This window comes from Micropterus dolomieu, linkage group LG05 (genome assembly GCF_021292245.1).
Source record: "Micropterus dolomieu isolate WLL.071019.BEF.003 ecotype Adirondacks linkage group LG05, ASM2129224v1, whole genome shotgun sequence".
Taxonomy (NCBI): domain Eukaryota; kingdom Metazoa; phylum Chordata; class Actinopteri; order Centrarchiformes; family Centrarchidae; genus Micropterus; species Micropterus dolomieu.
Genome location: NC_060154.1, coordinates 2975547 through 2998967, shown reverse-complemented (window position 1 = coordinate 2998967; position 23421 = coordinate 2975547). Strand labels below are relative to the sequence as shown.

Below are 23421 nucleotides of genomic sequence, written 5' to 3'. Positions count from 1 at the left end.
CATACACAAACTACAGCATTGCTTCAACAGTGACACATAAAACACAGCCGCATACTATACTCAATACCCTTATGTAACGGGTTATGGCAACAACAATAGCAAAGTGACCACAATGGAAAGCAATCTCTTCACCTTTAATTCCTGTCTGCCTGGTGATAAGCCTTGTAACAGCCCCGGCCTCCTAACGGTTTTTCATTGATGGTCGTTTTCCATTTCTGCTGATAGTGTGCCCCTTGACCCCCACTCTGTACTACGGTGCACCCAAAAAAAAGCCCTTAAAGTAAATGACCCAGGGTCAGCCAGCCTGCCAAGAGCATCATGGGCCTTCAGGGCCGTGAGGCATCTCAGCTCCAGCTGAGACCATCAAAACAGGCTTGAGAGTTCTTGAAAGCGCCTCTTCAAAGCACCAAATTTAAAGAAACAGGCTGGGTGACGGTCGGGTCGGACAACTGTTGTGTCTCACAGTCAGTGGCGGAAGGAGTACTACTTAACTAAGTAAAGCAATGTAAGAATACTACAAATAATTTTTTTTTTTTAGAAAACTTTGAACATCACATGCACTTCCATTAAAATGTACATTTACATCATAGTCATTGTGCAGAAGTGTTAAATTATTGTTGCATTAACGTGTGCCTGGAACATGGATCCATCAGTAATGAAACAGTTCTATGCATTCAAATTATTTGGAAGATTGCTCGTCAACAGGTAGAGAAAATTCATGTCAGGTACACTGGCTCAAGCTTTCATGGTCTCTGAATAATTGACATTTTAACAACAGCGATATTTTGTGGATCACTGTGTCTTATATTGAGAGTAAAATCTGAATCTGTAAAATTAATCTGAATCTGTAAAAGCCTACTTCCATCATCAGAAAAATGTAGCGAAGTATAAAGTACAGTAATTACTGTTACAATGTATTGAAGTATTAATATAAAGTCTCAAACTTAAAGTACCAGCTACTCAAAACTGTAGCAGCACACTTTGTTTATGCTCTTGTGCTTTAAAAACAGACTGAACTTACAGGTGTACACTTGAATAACACTTAATGCCATGTAGGCTTGGATAATGGCGCCTGCAAATGTACTAATTATACAGTATATCCTTGATCAGTTTCTTGAGTCCATAGAGCAGTAATGTTATGTTCTGTGTCTGATGCAGCAACTTTTTGAACTACTATTCACATGTTTCAGTTTTGTAAGGAGTCTAGTGACTCCTTAAATCTCAGCAAATTAAGAAAAATGTGGAACTTTGTTATGATGTGTAGTGGGGTCTGCAGGGTACATTTGGCCTCTCATTGGTAATGACTCTGTCCAGAAATGAATTTACACAAATATCCTGTCATGAATGCAATCATTTAAATCATCTCCTACCTTGTGCCATGCATTTTGTATCTGCACAATTGGTGCATCTGCAGCCTAAATCCATTCCTTCCTATCCATAGGAAAATAAATAAATAAAGATAGTAAAAAACAATTATAGAATTTGAATTTGTGACAACTGTCATAAATCACCCAACGTAAAAAGGCCAACATAAGGAACAGTAACAGGTGCATCCCTGGCCACTCTTTGGTTTTAGCACTGGAGTTGAAATCCTACCCTGATGCTGAAGAACAGCCCTGGCTGCTACATACAGTCTGCATCAATGGCTCAGGATCGTGCTGAAACTACAGCCACACTCTGACCTCTGTAATTGTCAAGCAAAGGCAGGACATTTACAGTCTGGAGGTATAAATATCCCCAGTGATCTTCTATGACTCCCCCAGAGGCTCAACAGGTAGAGTGCAGCAGAAAGCCAGCTGTCGCCGGCAGGCGTCAGGGTGGATTTCTCCATCATTACTCATCCCACTTGGATCTGAGGTACTGACTACCGGAGAGCTGGATTAAAGCATACGGAGTGCCCCGCTATTTCAACAGTTTAGAGTTGAGATTAATTGTTTGGTTATAAAATGTCAGAAAATATTTAAAAAAACGCCTATGCCAGTTTAAGATTAGGTATTCAAATAGCTCTTTTTGTCCAAACACAAAGGTATTAAGTTTACAATCACATAAGAAAATGAAAAGCAAAAGGGTCTGGAGCTATGCAACGCTTTTGCTTAGAAAAAGGGCCAACTTCATTTCAGCTCCAATTGCACACACAAAAAAAATAAAAATAAAAAAAATAAGTAAAAAATATATATATATAAATCCCCCTCTCACTCCTTGCGGTGTCATCCTCAAGCTCGGGTCCTGGGAGTTTGAGGGTGCAGTATCTTAGCTGTTCCTAGGACTGCACTCTTCTGGACAGAGACCTCTGATGTTTTACCTGCAATCTGCTGTAGCCACTGTTTGGGGGTCACAGCACCCAGTGCTCCGATCACCACTGGCACCATTGTTGCTCTTACTTTCCACATCTTTTCCAGAGTACATCCGTAGTCACTTTTCTAGCTCCTCTTTCAGCCCTTGGTATTTCTCAAGCTTCTCGTGTTCCTTCTTCTTGATGTTGCTGTCGCTTGGGATTGCCACATCTATCACTGCAGCCTTCTTCTGCTGTTTGTTGATCAACACAATGTCTGGTTGGTTAGCTATTACCAGTTTGTCAGTCTGGATCTTGAAGTCCCACAGGATCTTAGTTTGGTCATTCTCAAATACCTTAAGAGGTGTCTTCCATTTTGACCTTGGGACTTCCAGCCCATACTCATGGCAGATGTTCCTGTACCTGGTTTTGGCGTTCCATGTACGCACATCCTGCCTGCATCTTACACTCTGCTGTTGCTGTACTGTCTCAGGGGCATCCTTGCACAGTCTGCGCCTGGGGTCCTGCCTGGTGTGGTAGAGCCCAGCCTCTATTGAACTTGTACTGAGTGCCTGTTCTTGTGCAGCCATGATTAGTGCTTCTGTGCTGTCATTTAGTCCAGACTTTTCCAGCAACTGGTAGGATTTCTTGATATCAACCACTTCTTCTATTTGTCTGTGGTACATGCCGTGCAGTGGCTTGTCTATCCATGAAGGTTCTTCATCTTCCTTGTCCTCACCCTCGGGTTTCTGCTGCCTGAGGTATTCACTAAGCCCTTCATCTTTGGGGGCCATCTTCCTGATGCACTCCTGGATCTTTGTCGTTTCATCCTGGACAGTGGTCTGGACACTCACTAGCCCAGTGTGGATCAGTGAGTCGATGTCTCGCTCATTTCTGGCATATAGCTTGATGTCATCCATGTAGAGGAGGTGACTGATGGTTATTCCACTTTGGAACCGGTATCCGTAGCCAGTCTTTGTGATGATCTGGCTGGGGGGGTTCAGGCCTATGCAGAACAGCTGCTGGGATAGTGCATCACCTTGGTATATGCTGCACTTGATGGTGACTTGTGCAATTGGCTTTGAGTTTGCTTTCAGACTTGTCTTCCACAGCCCCATTGCGTTCTTGATGAAGGCTATTAGTGTCCTGTTGATCTTGTACATTTCCAAGCATTCCAGTATCATGTATGTGGCATTGAGTCGTGGGCTTTTTTATAATCAATCCAGGCGGTGCACAGATTGGTCTGCCTGGTCTTGCATTCTCGAGTGACTGCTCTATCGACCAGAAGCTGGTGCTTGGCTCCCCTGGTATTACTGTCCATTCCCTTCTGGGCCCTGTCCATGTATTGAGAAATATACCTACTCATCTTAGCCGCTATGATGCCTGACAGGAGCTTACATGTTGTGCAGAGGCAGGTTATTGGCCGGTAGTTGGATGGGATTGTTCCCTTCTGGGGATCCTTCATGATCAGGACTGTCCGTCCTTGGGTTAACCATTCTGGGTGGGTCCCATCCATCAGCAATTGGTTCATTTGTGCTGCCAGGCGTTCATGGAGTGCAGTTAGTTTCTTCAGCCAGTAGGTGTGGATCATGTCAGGGCCTGGTGCTGTCCAGCTCTTCATACCTGCTGCTCTTTCTTGGATGTCTGCCGTTGTAATGGTTACTGGTTCTTGTTCTGGGAGATTGCTGTGATCTGTTCTTAGCTCCACTAGCCACTGAGCATTGGTGTTGTGTGATGCCTCTTTCTCCCATATGTTCTTCCAGTACTGTTCAGTCTTAGCCCTGGGTGGATCTGATCTTGTGTTTATTCTCCTGACTTCTGCTTCTCCCTTGTATCTCTTTAGGCGGTTAGCCAGAGCGGTAAGTCTTTGTTTGGCAGTCTCAAGAGCCTCAGGTATCGTCAGCTTGTTGTATTTCTTAGGTAGCCCCTTCCTTGCACCTTTCTGTAGCTCTGAGAGCTGACTAACCTTTCTTCGTGTTGCCTTGATCTTGGCCTCTAGCCTTCTCCTCCATGGGGGGTAATGCTCTTTGTGGCTTGTGGTGTTCACTGTTGCTGTGGCGTATATCAGCTCATTGGTCTCGGTTATGGCTTTAGTAGGGATATTATTATGTATTATTATAATATTAAGTAGCAGTATTCACATCTTCTAGCAGACTTTCAGAGGGTACTTTATCACTTAGCCTTGGCAATCTTGGTCGTTGTACTTGGGGGTCCAATTTGGTTATGATCTTCAGTCGAAGGTCAGTCGCCCTCATTGTTATTGGGGCTTGGGACCCAATCTCTGAGTCTGGGGAGGATGATGATGACATCTCTCCGCTGACCTGTCGTCCTGGCTCCCCCTTGCCGTAGCATATTTGTTGTACTTCGTCAATCTCTAGTTGTGATAGCAGTTGCAATTTGCAAATAAATAATAATAAATAATTGAAATATTACAAAATGTCCCAATTTCCCAGAACACCAAGTGGGAACCACTATTTTTTTGGGAAGTTTTGGGTCCCAAAATACATAAAAGTATGATCGATTGTCAAAATCTGTAGATTAATGACTTGCTTTGACTAATCATTTCAACAGTACATTTTATCCATTTCGCAAAACTGTGGTGTTGATGGAATTTTTTATTTTAAAGGACAATTAATAAAAAGCTTGTTGTACTTTCAGGTCAGACAAGAAGACTCTGTGTAATGAGTCTGTTTCTGGCATGAAGAATGAAAAACTCCCATCATCTGCTGTACCACCGCCGATACCCATGTCCCCCATCGTTGAAAAGATGGAGGGGCTGAAGGCAATCCGTAACCGCAGTAACAGCCTTCGTCTGGGCCGACTGGCCTTCTACCGGCACCTGGAGAAGGTGGAGACCATGCGCTGCTTCTGGGAGCTCAAACATGTGGAGCTGGAGGGAGGAAACCAGCAGGTAACATGCACTGCCTTATATCCTCCTCACTCTTATCGTCCACACAGAACCATCACACTCACAACTGATGTTGATTAGATAAATCATTGATTGCTGCATCCGAAAATGCTCTTTTCTGTTACTCCATACTCCCTTCTCCTTTAGTTTTATTTTTTTAAACTGATACCCTTCTCTGGGTTAATCAGTGAACCACCCTGCTATGTTTGACTGCTAACCATTTTAACTCAATTAATCATTTAATCATCATCATCAAGTCCATCCTACAGCCAATATTAATGGGAGTGAGACTGTATAAGAATAAGACTCTCTAACAATGTTCCACCTCCTGATGGCAATACTGTCTAATGTTTAACCCGAGCCCCACATCAGTAGTCTGTTCAGGGGGGGAAGAAGGGATCTGAATAGCCGAGCCCCACATCAGTAGTCTGTTCAGAGGGGAGGAAGAAGGGATCTGAAATAGCCTAGAGCAAACACTATTCCGGTTCTCTGCACCTGTTGGCAGGCACAACTTGCCCTGACAGGTGGAATAGAACAAGCTCACTACAAGGAGCTGCAGATGGTTTAATGTTATTATTGTCCATTTGGACCTCCTCAACTCGCACTGGTCTTTCTCTTTCTCTCTCCTCTCTCTCTCTCTCTCTTGTTCTCACTCACACACTCACACACTCACACAGTCAACCACAGACTGAAATTAATGTCTGGTGCTTGTTCAACACAAACAAATCTAGCTGCCACAAGATGGCGGCCGTGGGCCAGTTTGCTTTGCTCATTTAGAAAATGAATAGGGACTTGACTTCTAATATGAGTTACTGGTAGTCAGTTACTATAAAGAGAAGATCTTGAATGTTAATTTCAGATACTCATGATATATCAGCTACTCCACAAAAAATGCACAAGTACAATAAAACATCCAGGGGATGTCTGCTCAGATTAACTATATATAAAAGTCGCCTTAAACAAGGCATTTCCTTCTATGAAAAGTAACTTCAGCTAAAGTGGTCATTATCATAATTTCCACTTCCAGCGTACTCAAGTGTAGAAAAGTTGCAGGAAGTGTATACATCATGACCATTTGTACATTATGCTGGGAATTTGGCTTATTTACTGTCCTTGGTGCTTTCCAAGTGACCACCAGGTAGCGCTCAAGGACATGTTCTGTTACAGGGGAGGCACCATATACATTGAAGTTCCTCAGCCAAACATAGTGCCTAGTGAACAATGCTCTCACCTTACCCTTTATCTCTTAAGTCTGACCTCAGTTGCACCTTTGCTCCACCACATGTCTTTCTATTCTCTACATTTCTCTGTTCTCCATCCTCCACCCACCTGCCGCTTGCATTTTATGTCGTCTAACTACTACAAACTGTTCCACAGTTTTCAGAAACATGCAGGCCAGCCACCAGATCCACCAGCTTCATTAACAGACGCTGTCACTCTAGCCGTGCTCTCCGCAGAGGTTCTCCTGAGGGAATATTTACCTCCCAGGAGTCCTGCTCTGTAACACTGTCAGACCCTTGAACCCCCGCCACGCACCAGCTGTTGCTGCTTGTTAAATCAAACTTACTTTGGACTGCTGTGCTGTGGGGAAAAAAAGTGCTTTCAAAAATCTTAAAAATCTTAAAACTTTCTAAATAGATTCCAACAACATGCTACAACAGGCAGCCTGAAAACCCCTTGTCTTTTTATTTTATATATGAAATATAGACATGTCAGTGGAATTATGCTTTTTTGTTAATAAATCAAAGTGCCAATGACCAATACCAACTGCCACTCTGTACAATGTAGAGATAGTTAAGTAAAAATCACATTTCAGTGGCCATTATTTATTTATTTATTTTGTGGGTGTAAAAAATCTTAAGAGTCTTAAATTTCAACATGGGTGTAATTTACACTGGGAACATGTCCCAACCACTTTCTGAAATAGCTGATGTTGTCCCCACCACTTTTTGAAAGCATTTGTTAAAAATGTTCTCAAAAATAGCTTGCAACAAGAAATGTTAAACAACAAATGTAATGTGTTCCCCATAGATAAAGACCTTTGCACAACAAATTGGTGCAGAAAATGTCTCTAGAATGCAGGAAATTAAGTGTTTAATGGCAGCCAATCGTATATTTCATCAATGAATATTTATTTTCACTATGATTGAAATATATTCTAGTCTTATTCTCGTGAACCAAGTATAGTCATGTCTCATGGGCAAAGTGTTTTGTCACAACTCTAATCTGGGCCGTTAAATGTCCCCATCGCTTTTAAACACAAAGGGACGCCCTTAAATTTAAACAAATCTTTGTTTTTCCCAAGGTTGTTAATTGATATAAATAACTTAAAAACACAAAAAAATGTATCATCCTGAAATATGTAAAGGCACCAATGTTCAAAGTCCTTCATACTGTAAACCTACAAGTTTAACAGGGCACGAGAAGGCATTTGATGTCTTTGACTGCTGTGGTCAAACTCCACCATCCAGTATAAAATCATCAGTTGCATCCAGACAGATCCAGACATCTAGACTATGGCACACAGAGTCAGTCCAAAAAGTAAAGTCTGCAGCATTCTGCTGACAACACAGAGTCGATCTGTTCATCTTTGTCTATAGGTGGTGTGTACTGAATATACACCGATCAGCCATAACATTATGACAGGTGAAGTGAACAACACTGATTATCTCCTTACCATGGCACCTGTCAGTAGGTGGGATATATTACACTGCAAAAAGTGAGCTCTCAAAAACAAGAGAAAAAAGCATTAAAATGGGTTAAATATTACTTAAAATAAGCAAAATTATCTGCCAACAGAACAAGAATATTTCATTTGCTACTAAAGGACAAAAAAACATAAAAGCCGCCTGGTAAGAAGAAAAATCTTGTCAGACAAAAAACAAGTATATTTTGCCTTGAATTAAGATAATTAATCTTACTGAGTTTTTAGTTTTTACAGTGTAGGCAGCAAGTTTTCCTCACAGTTGATGTGCTAGAAGCAGGAAAAATGTGCAAGCGTAAGGATTTGAGCAACTTTGACAATAACTGAATTGTGATGGCTAGATAACTGGGTCAAAGCATCTCTAAAACTACAGCTCTTGAAATGTGTTCCTGGTCTGCAGTCAGCAGTACCTATCAAATGTGGTCCAAGGAAGGAAAAGCGGTGAACCGGTGACAGGGTCATGGGCGGCCATGACTCACTGATGCACGTGGGGAGCAAAGGCTGGCCCGTGTGGTCCGATCCAAAAGACGAGCTGCGGAAAAAGTTCATGTTAGTTCTCATAGAAAGGTATCCGAACACACAGTGAATCACAGTTTGTTGCGTATGATGCTGAGTAGATGCAGACTAGTCAGGGTGCCCATGCTGACACCTGTCCACTGCTGGAAGCACCTACAATGGGTGGGCATGTGAGCATCAGAGCTCGACCACAGAGCAATGAAAGAATGTGGCCTGTTCTCATTTTTTCTTTTAAAACATAAGGATGGCCGGGTACGTGTGCACTTACTTGGAGAACACATCGCACCAGGATGCACTATGGGTACGGTATATGTAGGAGAAACCGGAATGTAGGGCAGCACCAAACAGTTCAAAGCTTCTTTCATAACGTTGACATTTGAATTCTAAACATTTGAATACTGTGCAGCTTTTTTTTATATTCGCTCTGCAGAGAGTAGGGTAGCGACCAGGACACATTGCTGTCTCCGTCCCTCTCCTCTTCTCTCTGTGAGGTGTGTGTGTCTGTTTGACTGAGGGCGGGGCTGAGCTACACACACACACACACACACACACACACACACACACACACACACACACACACACACACACACACACACACACACACACACACACAGTGGATGGGATGAACGATGGCTTTGGCTGCACACATTCACACAAAATCAGGCAATGTGGCTCCTTCCTGCAGGTGTATTTAATGCTGACATTAAGTTAGCTGGCCCGTCTGCCTGTGCAGAGAGCAGCTGAGCCTCTTGGATCGGAATGTTGGTTTTCAGGTGGTATTGACAGAAGGGTTGAAATTGTGTGTTGTGTATGGATTGTGTGTGTAGACTGTGTTTCATAGACGATCTGGCAACAGACAAACATCCAAAACTTGGATCCGTGTATGGGAATTATTCATAATAAAATTGGCAACGCAAATTACGGGAGTTTTCCAGAAGTGACAACAAAACGGGAAGTGCCCGGAGATGGCCTTGAAATTCGGGAGAAACCTGGAAAAACAGGAAAGTTTGTATGATTACAAACAGCAACCGACAAATCCTACTGAATCTGCCTGTACTTAACAAAAGAAGGCTAACTAATTTAATCTAATGAATGACTTCATGAAAATTAAGGATTTTGTCTGAGGTTTTTTTTTTTAGGGTGATGAGGTCATAAAATATGACTGAATATGGCGCTTCATTCGAAAACCTCAATAGAAGGCTCAAATGTAAATGACCTTCAGTACAGCCCTACAGGAGTTTCTTAGTGTTTTGCGTGTGTTTATGTTTAATATCAGGATTTTGGTATTTCTTTCTAGTTCTCTCTTGTTTCTTAATCACAGTGTAATTTATTATGTTTACATGCTTGGGTGATGATGGTGCAGTGCATAAGACACATGGCTTTGGTATGGGAGGCCTGGGTTCAATTCCCCACTGTGACACTTCCACCAATGTGTCCCTGAGCCAGACACTTAACCCTTAGTTGCTCCAGAGGCGTGCGACCTCTGACATATATATAGCAATTGTAAGTTGCTTTGTATAAAAGCATCAGCTAAATGAGTAATTGTTGTATTACTAAAACATTTAGCTTTGTTTGCCTATAGATAGATACAATTATGGCCAATTTCTGTCTCTCTCTCACATAGTGTGGCCGTAGTGGTTCCCTGAAAAACATAACTTTTCAACACTTTTCACCTGTGCCGCATGTGGCCACAGAAAGGATAAATTTAGCACCACACATATGCAGTTGTTTGTTTACATGTGTGTGTGATTGCCCACGTGATTGCCATTGTTTGCATCTGCAATGATGTCTGCACATGATTGTGTCCATTTGTGAGGTACAGAGAGGCAAAGTGACTACTGGACAGATATACTTAGGAGTATGCATGCATGCATGAAGTGCTGTGTCTGAAGTTAAAGGATACCACAGGGGTCTCGCTAACATACCAGCAGCAGCAGCAGGCATCTGATTCTGCGTACTGCAACGACACCCTGAACCCGACACCACCTGTCTCGTTCTCGTCTCAGAGACAGCATGTTCTCTCCTTTTAGGTCCTGTGGTGGGAAGCAGGAAGGACGCCGAGTGGAGGGTGAATGGTTGGCTGGGTGGGCAGGTGGCTTGACCGCACAGACCCCCTATTCTTGTCCAAGTCTGTAGTAGGCAGGAGATTGAGCATTCAATGCACAGCTACAGAAAGCCAGCTATTTCATAATCACACTTGCCGTCTCACCCCATGTCAACAAGTTGTTGCCCACCACCTGAGACTCCTTTGCTACGGGTGGCAGAGAGGCTGAAATAAGACAGACAGCCTTTGCAGGCGGACAACAGGGACAGGAAGAGGAAGGTTTCCATCATGGAGAACGTCCTAAGGGATAAAGATATTTGGATATTAGGGAGTGTATGTCTGGTGGCCACTTTCCTGTGGCGAAGGCTGTGGAAATTATTCTCTGGCAAGAAGAGGGGAAGGACCACAACATTTGCAGACGTACAGGTAATACACCAAAAGAGGAGTGCACCTGTGCTACATGTGAAAACATGCCCAAAGTTCATTTAAACTGAATGAATAGATAGCAGAATTGTTGTAAATAATGTAAGAAATCTACAAATCTTAGGTTATGGTGCTCAGCTGTCATGTTGTGGATCATGGCAGAGGCCAGCAAGAGGCCTGCATGAACCGGACATGAAGTAATGGATGTTATTACATTAACTATGGCCACAGTTGAACATTTTGACTATTTTTTTACACTTATTTGAATAATGGTGGTTGGCTATCACAACATGTATTTTGATGCATATATATATATATATAGTATATCATGAGCACCCTGGACACAAATGTGTCAACATTGTCAGCTCAGGCTTTGTCAAATTTTAACTCCTTTTTTTCTGGAATTTAAAAAAGACTAAGACTAAGATGGAATAAATAATGTTTAAAAAATTTCTCTCAATAATAAATTCCCAGATTTAGAGGGTGTGCAGCATTGAAATCAAAATTGAAAATGCATTATCTGACTTCTAAATTATAATGATTTACAGTGAAAATATAATTTTTTCCTGCATTAAGACACTCATGCTTCATGACAAAGCTCTGGCTAGCGGAGCAGAGCAGTAGTTGGAGGCATGTAAGCGGTTTGAGTATCATATCACTGAATTTTGTAAAGAAGACCTTGGAATATCTGAGCTCAGCAATGCTGGTGTTATCTGCTGGTGGCCTAGTGTCTCCTTTCACTCCGAGAAGATGAGTTGTGTTTCTGGTGATGTGAAAAGGCCAACATGATTTCAGAGCTGGTCTCCCACTGGATAAAGTAGAACATCATTGATTAATCGGGTCTGTGTGTACAGAGTACCCAGGAATTTCTCTATACTGGCAGTAAAGCTGGCAGCTGAGGTATCTCTAACATCTGTACCATTTCTGCTGTTGTGATGAACTTCTGAAGTGCTTTGACAACACAATGCAACAACAATAGTTTTTGGCAAGTGAAGCAGTATTTCTTCCATCTGTTGCCAGTGTGTGAGCACAAGACAGTCAGTGGAAAATACGTCATCTTTCATGTGACACACACACTTATCACCAGCAGTGACATCTAAATTCTGTCCAAAAGCACTTAACTCCACTGCTCCATCCAGAGGAGCCTGTGCTCTCTAAACTACGCATACCGTGTCCGGTATGAAACTGTTTATCATGTTAACATAATCCAGCAGGACGTAAATGTAATTGACTCCTCATAAAGCGCGAGAGCTGTGGTGCTTTGAGCAGTTAAAGCTTGCCAGTGTGAGGTCAATATTTTTATTAGTCTCAGTCTTCTAGTCTCAGCTGACACTTGCCTTATTACTGCTAGATTTATAGCTCTATTTATCGTTTCTACTACTGTGGATAGTTAAGGCCAAATAGGTCAACATGTTGTCAGCGCAGGTTTATAGGATGAATAACAGATCAGACTGATGTGAGAAGATTCAGAGTTTAAGTTTCGTATTAAAGCACTTTGAAAACTGGGTGTAAAACAGGTTAGTCCTGTTTAAGTGAGATCTTTCCAAGGTTCTGAAACAATCGTGTTTCTCAGCTGACCTCTAATTAACCTTCCTTACCTTATACTCTATTTCTGTAACCATGTCTCATTCATGCTAAAGCCCACTAACCTGAATACACAGAGGAGCATCTTCAGTTGAAGTGGGAGTGTTTTCTTCATCAACTCCATTTTTGCATTAAAAGCCAGCCTTTTGCATACTGTGAGTAATATATTTGTGTGAAAAGAAAAACAAAGTTACAAGGCCTGTCAGTAAAACGTTAACCAGGCAAAAAAGCCCACGTGTGTGTTTGTGAGAATGAGATCAGATTGAGCTCCTCTTTATTCTTGTTGTGTTTGTTCATGCAACAAATAAGTTGATGATTCCATTTAATAATAATAATAATTTATTATTAACAGATTATTAACCAATTCACTACCGGGGTGTAGCATTTACCAACCATCCTGCATCATCTTTATCCTGATCTATATTTCCTGACAGCCATGTCATACATATAATATTATAATGTTTTTTTTTTTTATCTTAAAACTAAACAGATAATTATTACTTTATCATCAAAATCAAGAAAAGTAGGAAAGTTCTATGCAGGGACATACAGTATACAAACAAATTGATCTGTGGGAGCCTTGTAAAGAATAAACTGTAGCTTGTGCTAACGCGTGTGAGCATGACTAATGTGAGAAGTGTTTCTACTGCCTCAGATTCTCACACTCACATAGCTCAGACAAAATTAGCACACAAACAACTACAGGAGGGATGGAAGAACAGAGCCAGCGATAGCTTCATATTCAAGATTTAAAAAGACAAAGGAAATTCAGTTTTTGTTGTGTTGTTTGTGTTTGTTTTATAGATCTTGCAACTGAAATACACATCGTGTTTTGGGCATGACATAAAGTAAAGAGGAGTCATTTAACTGGAGACATTTCAATTTCCAGTTTATGATTAAAAAAAAAAAGATTGGAATCTTGTGGTTTACCAAGAGTGATTTTATTGATGCTTGCATACAAAAAGTGTAGAAAAAGCAGATCTTTTTCATGTTAATGTGCAATTAAAGATCTTCAGAGAAAATCTAAAATGATTCCCTGCAAATAAGAGATCCCAATGTGTTTTACTTTTATTATACACTAGACAAAGTCACATTTTCCCCACGTTTGTTGATATAAATATTTTACATTTATTTAACATTTATTTACCTGTTGGTGCATGATGATGTGAACCTTAAAGATACCTTGTTCTAAACTGAAAATTCAACATAAGTAATTTCTCACTATATTTGCATAAATTGTTAAGTAGAATTCATGGTAGAATTTGATCAAAGTTGGGGGAGAAAAGCCAAAGTAAGGGCTAAAGTAACATTTCTGGATTCAGCAGTGACAGCGTTAACAGGCGAAGTTTTGACATAGTTATACCATTTCTGCTCAGAATATATGTACTGTATTTTTACACAGTTGACTGTTGCCAATGCTTTTTTGCGACAGACCCTCAATATAAATGTATGCATATTATAAATACTGTGAAAATTTGACTTGACAAATCAGATCAGTGATTCAGTTTCAATTGAACATACATTTCACTTAGATTTTTAATCCTCAGCTCACCTGGCTCCCTGTTTCTTCCTCTGTTTGTCTCTGGTATGAGGACTGAAGGATGAGGGAGGGTTGGTGTCCACTTTCATCCATTTGCATAACTCATTACCAGCACAGTGCAGATACATGGTGGTGGGGCCTAATCCACACAGCCAAACAAAAACACGCACGCTCAGTACACACAAGCACAAGTGTCTGCTGGCCATTGCCATGTCTTTTTCTGTGTGGCGAGTTGCAGAAATTCATCAGCTTGTGTGGTGAAACCACTACAAACGGTTCTGAACGCAGCAGCGCGTCTTGTTTTTGATCAACCTAAAAGGACATATGTCACTCCATTACTCAGTGACCTTCGCTGGCTACTCGTGGCCGCCGGAATAAAATTCAAATCACTAATGCTTGCAGACATAATGACTACTGGGTCTGCAGCACCCATCTATCCTAAACTCCATTATACAAGCTTACGTTCATTCTCGGCCACTGCATTCCTCCAACGAACGCCACTTGGCTCTGCCATCCCTGCACACAAAGCAATCTCAGTCCCAGCTGTTCTCTGTGACAACACGATGGTGGAACGGGCTACTACATGCCATCAGAGCAGGGGCGTCCCTCTTCTAACTTCAAGAAGCTCTTCCTAGAACACTTTCTCTTATAACACCTCTAACATGCACTTTCTGTGCTCTTCTCCTTATATGCCCTTACAATTCTCTTGTATTGATTGCTCTATTTTGTTAACTTCTACTTCTTTCCATAGATATTTACCCCATTTATGCCATACATGCTATTAGCTTGTTTGTTGTTCAGTAAATGTAAGTCGCTTTGGATAAAAGCGTCTGCCAAATGAGTAAATGTAAATGTGTTTTTTTGATTATTTTCATATGGCTAGGACTGCTAAACCTGCCTCTGAGGGTCTTCCCTCATCTAAATGCTCGTGACAATTAGGTAGAGACACATTAAGTTTTTATAAGTAGGTTAAATATACTGTATAATGTTAAAACTCAGTTCTTTTGAGTTTGTGAAAATGTGAATCCTATATGTGTCAATGGCCATGCTGACTTTTCCTTAAAGCTACTATTACATCAAAGTTAAGTGAATGGGTAACAGTCATGTTTAAATCACTAATGGCAGCAGTATCCTCTACTAGAGGATGCTCCAGTTTGTTGGTAGGTCGATCGGTGACTCTAAGTTGCCCTTACGTGTAAATGTGGGTGTGAACGGCTGTTTGTTTCTATGTGTCAGCCCTGTAATACACTGGCAACCTGTCCAGTGTGTGCCCAATCAGCTGGGATTGCCTCCATCCCCCTCCCACCCCCCCCACTGCTACCCTGCACGGATAAGCGGTTATAGATAAAGGATAGACGGATGTTACTGTGTGGAAGTCAGCAGCATGAGGTATTCTCCAGTCCAGAAATAAGCGTATGCAATGACGTACGTTTACACTAATGTTACCTGTAAACAAAAGTGCCACAACGCAATAATTTGCTTTTGACAGATATGAAAATTACATTTAAATGCAACAATACACCTGTCAGTGTTATGATGATTCATACAGTGTGTCACTATGAAGTAAACTACAGTATTTTTTGTTCAGTGAAGAAGGGAGTGATTTCACCCTCAGCATAGAACCACCAGTGGACGCCATGACAAGGCTAGCTAGCTGAACAGTAATAAAACCATGATGAATGTATAAAAATAGCAATAATAATACATTCATAATAAAAACCACAAAACATTACCACAAAACTGAAATGCAACTGAGAAAAACAGTTAGCAGTGTCAGAGATAATTAGATGAGAAAGTGAAGCAGTTTTCCCCTGGTGAAAAGCTAAACAGCGCCAGCCACCAAAGGCAGAACAGATTAACATGGTCTTTGTCTTATGTCTTGAAGAAGGGACCAAAGCTGATAATAAATGGCCCACGAACGAGTCCAAAATGCCTGCAGTCGGATTGGAAGGAACCTCGAAAATACCATCTGAGGTGACATGTTTAAACTGCTAAAAAACTATACACCAGCACTCAGTGGTGGCAGAGATACTACTCAGATATTTTGCTCAAGTAAAAATAACAATAAAACATGTAGGAAATGCAGCCTCATTATCTAGAATAACCCCTGTTAGAATATATATATATGTCCAATATATATAATATATGAGATAAAGAGATAACGTGTAATTGTTTAAGTATATATCGTATAATTACTATTATTGATTAATGTGTAAGCATGACTTTAAAGTTGCAGCTGGTAAAGGTGGAGCTAGTTTTAACTACTTTAAAACTGATGGATAGTTTAATCTATATTAATAATACATCCTTATTAATTTGTTAATTGTATGCTTTATATATCTTATGAAAGATGAAAGATATGACTAAAGCTGTCAAATAAATGTAGTGTAATGTAATAACTTTATAATGCATGTTCACTCCGTCTTACAGAAGTTGCTCTGCTCTTTTTTGTCTTGTCTAGTGTAGCTACTGTGTTATGTTGTGTGGTGTCCCTGTTCTTAATTTAAGTGTTGTTCAAACAATGGTTATATAACATTACACTCAGGTGCCAGTTTTAATGTAGGAACTAGAACTAGGTTCACAGTATATAAAATAGACTTTTCAAGTTCATATTTCTTTATATGTATTTGCTTGTGATACAGAAGAGTAGGAAGCCCAAACATTTCTGCTAATACCTTTATCATTGTGCCTGGCCAAATCTCTTTTAAACATATCAGCTTTGTCAAATCATTTTAGCAAATCAAACATGGGAGTAGAAACAGAGCACGTAGAACAGATCTCAAGTGTAGTAAGTGATATTGATATATACAGTGATAGTTACCAAAAACTCAACATTATTGCAGGGCTGTTAGACTGAATTGGTGTTAGCAGCAGCAGCAGCACTGGCAGAGCAAACAGTGGGGAGAGCAGTCAGCTGAATTAGACTGCCCTTTCTAAAGGGTGCATTGGATACATGTTCCAGTGTGTAGATTAGAATATGTCTGGAGTTGATGTAGAGTAGCTGGAGTTAACAAAGAGGAGTCATTCCAAAATAACAATATCAGCAGACACACCGTTCAACTCAAGCTATTTCATATCTATACAAGTTGATTTTCATATAGAAATGAATGGCAAGCAATCACTGGCAATGGGGAAGTGTTATTTAGGTAGTGAATGACAGCAGGATGAAATTAAGTTAAATTTTGCCAACATAAAGTCACATGCAGTTGGGCGTGTATGATGTGTCACCATCTAGGCCACCTCTAAATCTTACATGGCAAACACTGACTTGCCAGATCTGTGTGAGTGTGTGTGTGTGTGTGTGTGTGTGTGTGTGTGTGTGGGTGTGTGTAGGAGGTTATTAGGTCAGGGTTCAGGGTAACCAGAGCTCCTATAGCGTCTAAAGAGATCATCATTAGGGTTTGTGTTTAAAAGGGAGTCATCGGTCTGTGGTTGTCTGCTGCCATCCAGTGGTAGTGGAACACAAATACACCTTCCTTAGATTCACTACATCATATAGCCCTACTAATGATTTGTATTAGATGATTTACTCCTACTATTATACGCTTTATGTTGCTACTGACGTTATTGCAAAATGTGATTTAATGTTTTGCAACTGGACTTGGCTGGTCCAGTGTTGCCCTTATTGCTGTCAAAGGTATATTACTGTGTGCTGTACAGTAATTATAATTCAGTTCAATTTTATTTTTAAAGTACTAATTCACAACAAAAGTTATATCATTGCACTTTTCATATAGAGCAGGTCTAGAAACTTTGTGATATTATTTACAGAGACAATTCCCCTCATGCAATGATAGTGTTGCACATACTCATATTAATTTTTTTTTTAAAGTCTGAATAAATCTACAAAACATACAACACAAATATGCATGTGTGTGAAAAGTGAAAAGGAAAATTTTGAAATGTAGAATAACAGTACAATTTTGAACAGAGTAAATAAGATTTAGAGAGCGATGTCAAATTACTTATTTTGATTGATTTTCACTATTTTATGCAATTATTTCATCATGTATCTTTTGTCTATTTTAGTTTTGGTTTTCCATGTGGGAGGCAGCGCAACAAGGCAATCATGTGACCTATCTTGAAGTAATAGCACATAATAATAAACTTCCTTATACAGAAAAAATTCATGTTAACAAATTTGCTTTAAACACCAGTTGTACACTACATAATGCAGAGTGTATTTACTTGTTAACATGATACAGTGATTTAAGACGTCCTTTCCTCCAGGGAGGTCAGGCTGAACGGTCAGTGTTATGACCCGACTCAAAAGGCCACAACAAAAGGGAGACAAATCATGGTAGAAGTTTAACAAAATATGTTTATTTAAACCAAAATTAACCAAATTAGGGCTGGTGCCAAAGTAAAGGTGAACGAGTATGGGGTATGAACATCAGTGGTTTAGGGCAGGATGATGTATGCATGGAAAATGTGTGTGAGGGTGTTGTAATGTGCAAGAAATAATAACTATCAACTAAAACAGCATGTCCAGAAACCAAGGCAAAGGTGGAACCTGTGGAGGGAAACAGATGGTTACAAGTTAGCAGAGAGGACCATCCTCAGCCCAGCAGCGACCTCTCCAAGAATGAGAATAAGGTGTTACAAATACTCTACAGGGCAATTAGCCCAGGTGCCCAGAGTCACTGCAATCAGTCTCAGCTCTTCACTTGCAAGGGATAGAGATTGGCCACACCCACACATGACCCCACAGGGCGTCACAGTGAGTTAGTTCCTTGCTTGAGGAACTGAACTTGGTCCTCTAGTTCAAGGACTGTCTCTAACTACCAAATTATTAAAGTTAATAGCTTTTATATCAATTCATTTTGGGGCCTAGTTGGAAAATGTTAAATGTTAGATAAAATTATTTTATCAAGCTGCAGTTTTACACCAGTTTGTGCTGGCACTGTGACACTGAGAGGCGGAGGGAGATATGAGATCCTCTGTTGGAAATCTCCACTAAGCTTTGCTGGGTTTTGTGTGTATGTTTTATTAGTGCAGCGGCGGGATTGACAGTTAGTCTCAGAGGTCAGAGGTCACCATTTATCTCGAATCCTCTTTCAAACACCATCACACCAAGTTGTCTTCATGTTATTTAACGCTGACAAAGAGCAGCAACTCACTATAACTGAGGGAAGTTGGTGTGTCTGCATGTATTTAGGGATCTGTGCTACATAATTCTGTAACTTATGTAACATGTTTACAGGCTGGGCCAAATCGCCCTCCCCAGCACAAACACACATGTATACACACACACTTTGCGGACGTCATACTGCACCGCGAAAGGAATGTTTTTGGTGTCTGTCTGAGAGCTGAACGAACTGTGAAAGTACAGACTGTCATCAGCCAGTGGTGAAACAAGGAGGGTTGTCAGATAGAAAAGCAGCAGGTGGAGCTGCGCAGATAATGTGTAACCTTCTTTCCATTGTCATATACTCGCCAGACATCCGTCCTCTAACAATAGTGGAAAAAACACCCTAGGAATTATATGCCATAAAAACAGATATTTGACACGACCTCTTCAACCCTGCAAAATCTCCCAGTGAGTCAATCAGTAACATTGCATGTTGCAGTATCAAGCACTGTTCAAACCCACATAACTTTTCTAGGCATTATGCCAAGGTTTCCAAAGATGATAAATCTGTCACGGTGAATTATGGGAAAATGTGCATAAATAAAATGTGCCACACATGTTGAATATTTCCATTTCATATAATAGTGCAGCTATAAAAACATGGCATCTTGGGTTTGAATATTTGGTCAGACATCACTAGTCAGCTGTCACAAGCATTCCAGTCGTCCATCACATTAAAGTGCATCATAACTCATACCTGAGTTCACCACTGAGCATTATGCAGCTTGTTGGCCATTCAGGTGAAACCCTCTGGTGGTGAACTTGGGGAATGACAGGCTTTATAAGTTGACAAAACCCCCTTTGAATGCAGTTATTCGTCTGCAATTCTTTATGGTCTTAGTGAGGCTGTTTGGGGTGAGCCATGATGATGGAATGGTAAATGCTTTGTGGGCAGGGATGCCAGATGAGGGGAAACCCTGGATGATTCAGGGGCCCCAGAGCTGGACCTGGGCCCTGGAACATGCCAGAGATCAGAGAGCTGTCACTGAGTTGTTGTCAGGCAGCCCAAAATTTCTAGTCTATTACTAGGCAGCCCTGGTTCTCTGCCTCTTTTTTGAGGTGTAGGTGCAGGTTCAGCTCATGAGCAGAGGTGGAAAGAGTACAAAATATTCTACTTAAGTAAAAGTACTGTTACTGTTTGATGACGTTTTACTTGAGTACAGCTAAATTTACTTGTATAAAAATCTACTCAAGTAAAAGTAATAAAAGTAGCTCATTTAAAAAACAACAACATAGCCTATTTATATTGATTTAAAATCTTATTATAGGCCTACTTGTTTTTTGTCTTCTTTTGCGATTTGATAAGGGAACAAAGCCATATAGTGCTTTCGATTTTAGTTTGTTTGACGGATACTTCGCCAAATCAACGGCGCAAAACAACGTTTGAGACCTTTTATGTTAAAATGAGAAGTTTTGAGAATGTTTTCACTTCATTATTATTATTAGCCTATGGCGGGCAGCACTGGACTGGGAAAATGGGAAACACTGGACTGTTTATGAAGTCATATCATCAGGCTATTTAAATTAAAACAGGTGGTCATTTTAATGGGATATCATAAGTGTTGTAAATAATTAGTTACTAGCAAACTCCTCAGTTCACTGAGTAGTGATGGTTAAAATCGGTAATTTTAGCCTAAATGTGACTCTGATTGACATGATATATTAATCACCCGGTTTTGACGCTATGCAGCTGCGTCGTTATTGTGCATGAGACACCCGTAGTTACTGGTGCAGCACAGATGCCTTTTAATACCACAGGGCAGAGAAGTCTGGGCCAGCTAAACAAACTATTGTCGGCAGTTATTGGTATTTTCCATATTTATGCTGCACACAGCATGAGTCTGTGAACAGCAAGTGTGAGTTGTGTGGAGGTGTGCAGCCTGCCGCATGCAGCTCTTTATCTAACAGCTCTCTGTGTCTGCTCCTGACTGTTGCATTACTCACTGCAATATTTCCAACTGGTCCGCTGTCAGAAAAATGTTGAAAACGACTGTTGATGAGTAGACGCATTTTTTGTGAATGAGCGGTCTCACTTACAAACAGATTGCATTTCCTGTAACTACTTCAAAATAAAATAAACAAAAACAAAAACAAAAACAAAACAACAGTCAACTTGCGTTTCGCCAGTTAAATGCTTTTAATGTGAAGCTGCAGCAGCAGGAAATGTTCAGTTTGCATTAACAGGAACTTAATACAACATTTTTTTTCACAGCTTACACTGCATGATAAAGCTGTTGTTCTCTTGAAGCCAAAGTGGTCACGAGTTTTTCCTTGCACTTTTTTTACTCAGTAACGATGTGATTGAAAATGTAGCAAAGTACAATACTTTAGATAAAACATACTTAAGTAAAAGTAAAATTACAGATTTAAAAAACTACTTCAAAAAGTACAAGTACACAAATAAACTACTCAATTACAGTAAGGTGAGTAATTGTGATTCGTTACCTTCCACCTCTGCTCATGAGTTAACAGTCCCCTAAAATGTATCACATTTAGGGTTGGGTATCAATGCTCTAAGGCTGAATCTACATAATTAAAGATTTCAATCGACTGCATGTTTTCTTACATTAAAAACATTACAAAATAATTTCTATAAAAGACATAACGGAAGCACAATCCTTTTCTGCAAAATGTGTACATTACTTGAGTAAACATATTTAGTTACTTTCCACTTCTGCCTTCGTTTCAACTTTTGCTTGCCAAGCTACACTATTGTTGAATGTGGATTCAGTTCACCACAACAGCAGCCATTAGCCCTAGGGCACACATTTGTTGCATGTCACACAGTCTATTATTGGGGCTCTGGGCTGAAGCTTGTTGCATTCATGTTGTTCAGGTCATTGCACTGGATTGATACTGGATTACTGGACAGTCTGTCACTAGAATAAGCATTGTGTATTGTCCGTGTCTTCCTGCTGAGTAACTCTATATGTGGTGAGAGTGGCGAGGCTGCGTCACTCTCATTCCTAAACAGTGCTTCTTTACCACACTGGCTCTCATGTTACCATGTAACCTTTTCTGACTGTGGATTTCAAAGATTGTCCAACAGGGTACAGTTAAACCTCCCACTGGCCTCAACACCAGTCTCAGACTCCTCAACCACCACATTGCTCTTCTCCTCATCCCTCTTTGTAGCCTCTATTTTGCTGGATTGTTTTATCAGTTTTATCAGCCATCTATCACACGTCATCAGACACCTAATCTAGTCTGATGTGAGAAAACAATGGATATAAGGTTGAAGTGAAGGCGTTTCCTTTGTCCCTCTCCATTGTAATCTATATGGGGCACCCGTGATCTTTTTATGACTTTTGTACCATGGATACGAACTGCAGAGATAAAGGAATACAGTGTCTATACAGCTCGTTGTTTTGGTTTTACAGCCCACAACTTTCCTTTCGTTTTGATTCAGTCTCACTGCTCGCATCAGTCTAGTTTAGCAGCTCCAGGCTAAACCTCTTAAAACAGACCTGCCCTGAACAAACAAAGTGTCTTGCTAGATATGTAAATAGGAAACTTCTAACTAACATGTTTTCCATAACAACTTTATATATGATAATATTTTGTGTTTATTGCTTATTCCACTACCTTCAAATGTATTTTCTACTTAGACTGATATGTTTGTTTGCAGTGATCCACAGACCACAATGTGTGACGTTTCCTCCTTTGTCATAAAGAGAGAAACAGTCAGCTGGCTAATGGCAGCCAAAATGGTTTTTCAGTAAACCTATTCACAATGATGTCTGTGGATCACGCGCAGAAAAAGCTGTTTGTGGCTTGCATCCGTCTCTTGCTCTGATCTTTTCTGTCTGTTCCATGATAAAAACATGCATTTCCACAGTATATACTGTACTCTAGACTTCCACAGTGTCCCCTTTCATTCTCACCTTAGCTGGTAAATTGGCACTGGAGATATGAGTGTTAAACCTGACAGCTGAGGAGCTGTCTGTACTGGGAACAGTGCAAGGGACAGAGTATAGGTCAGGTTTTTCCGGTGTTGACAGATGGGAGCCAGTATATAGGCGCCAGCGCTTTGTCACCCTGCTTACTCCAGATACCACTGGAAAAGTTTTAGGTCAATGTGCACAGTCAGACGTGTCTCAATAAGTGTCAAATGTTTGTGTCTGTACATGACTATCAACTTATGTGTCGTATCCATGTATACATCTGTGTCAGTTCATCCTCTTCAATTCTCAGCAACACATGTGCAGCGAGTTTCCTCTTGCACAATCCTCTTCTTCTCTGTGTAAACAGTTCTAAGGTGCCCGTGGTATCACCTGTTTCCTGTTTTCTTCTGTTGTC

The 23421-nt window shown here is 40.6% G+C and overlaps 1 protein-coding gene across 6 annotated transcripts in view; it reads left to right on the top strand.

Moving 5' to 3' along the window:
- The window catches only part of mylk4b (myosin light chain kinase family, member 4b), a 66049-nt gene that overhangs the window by 29617 nt on the left and 13011 nt on the right, over positions 1–23421 (top strand). For all 6 annotated transcript variants that reach the window (XM_046049593.1, XM_046049591.1, XM_046049595.1 and 3 more), the window contains one exon: positions 4931–5183. In XM_046049593.1, the coding sequence (XP_045905549.1) occupies positions 4971–5183 (213 nt within the window). In that variant the 5' untranslated portion in view covers positions 4931–4970. The remainder of the gene's footprint in view (positions 1–4930; positions 5184–23421) is intronic.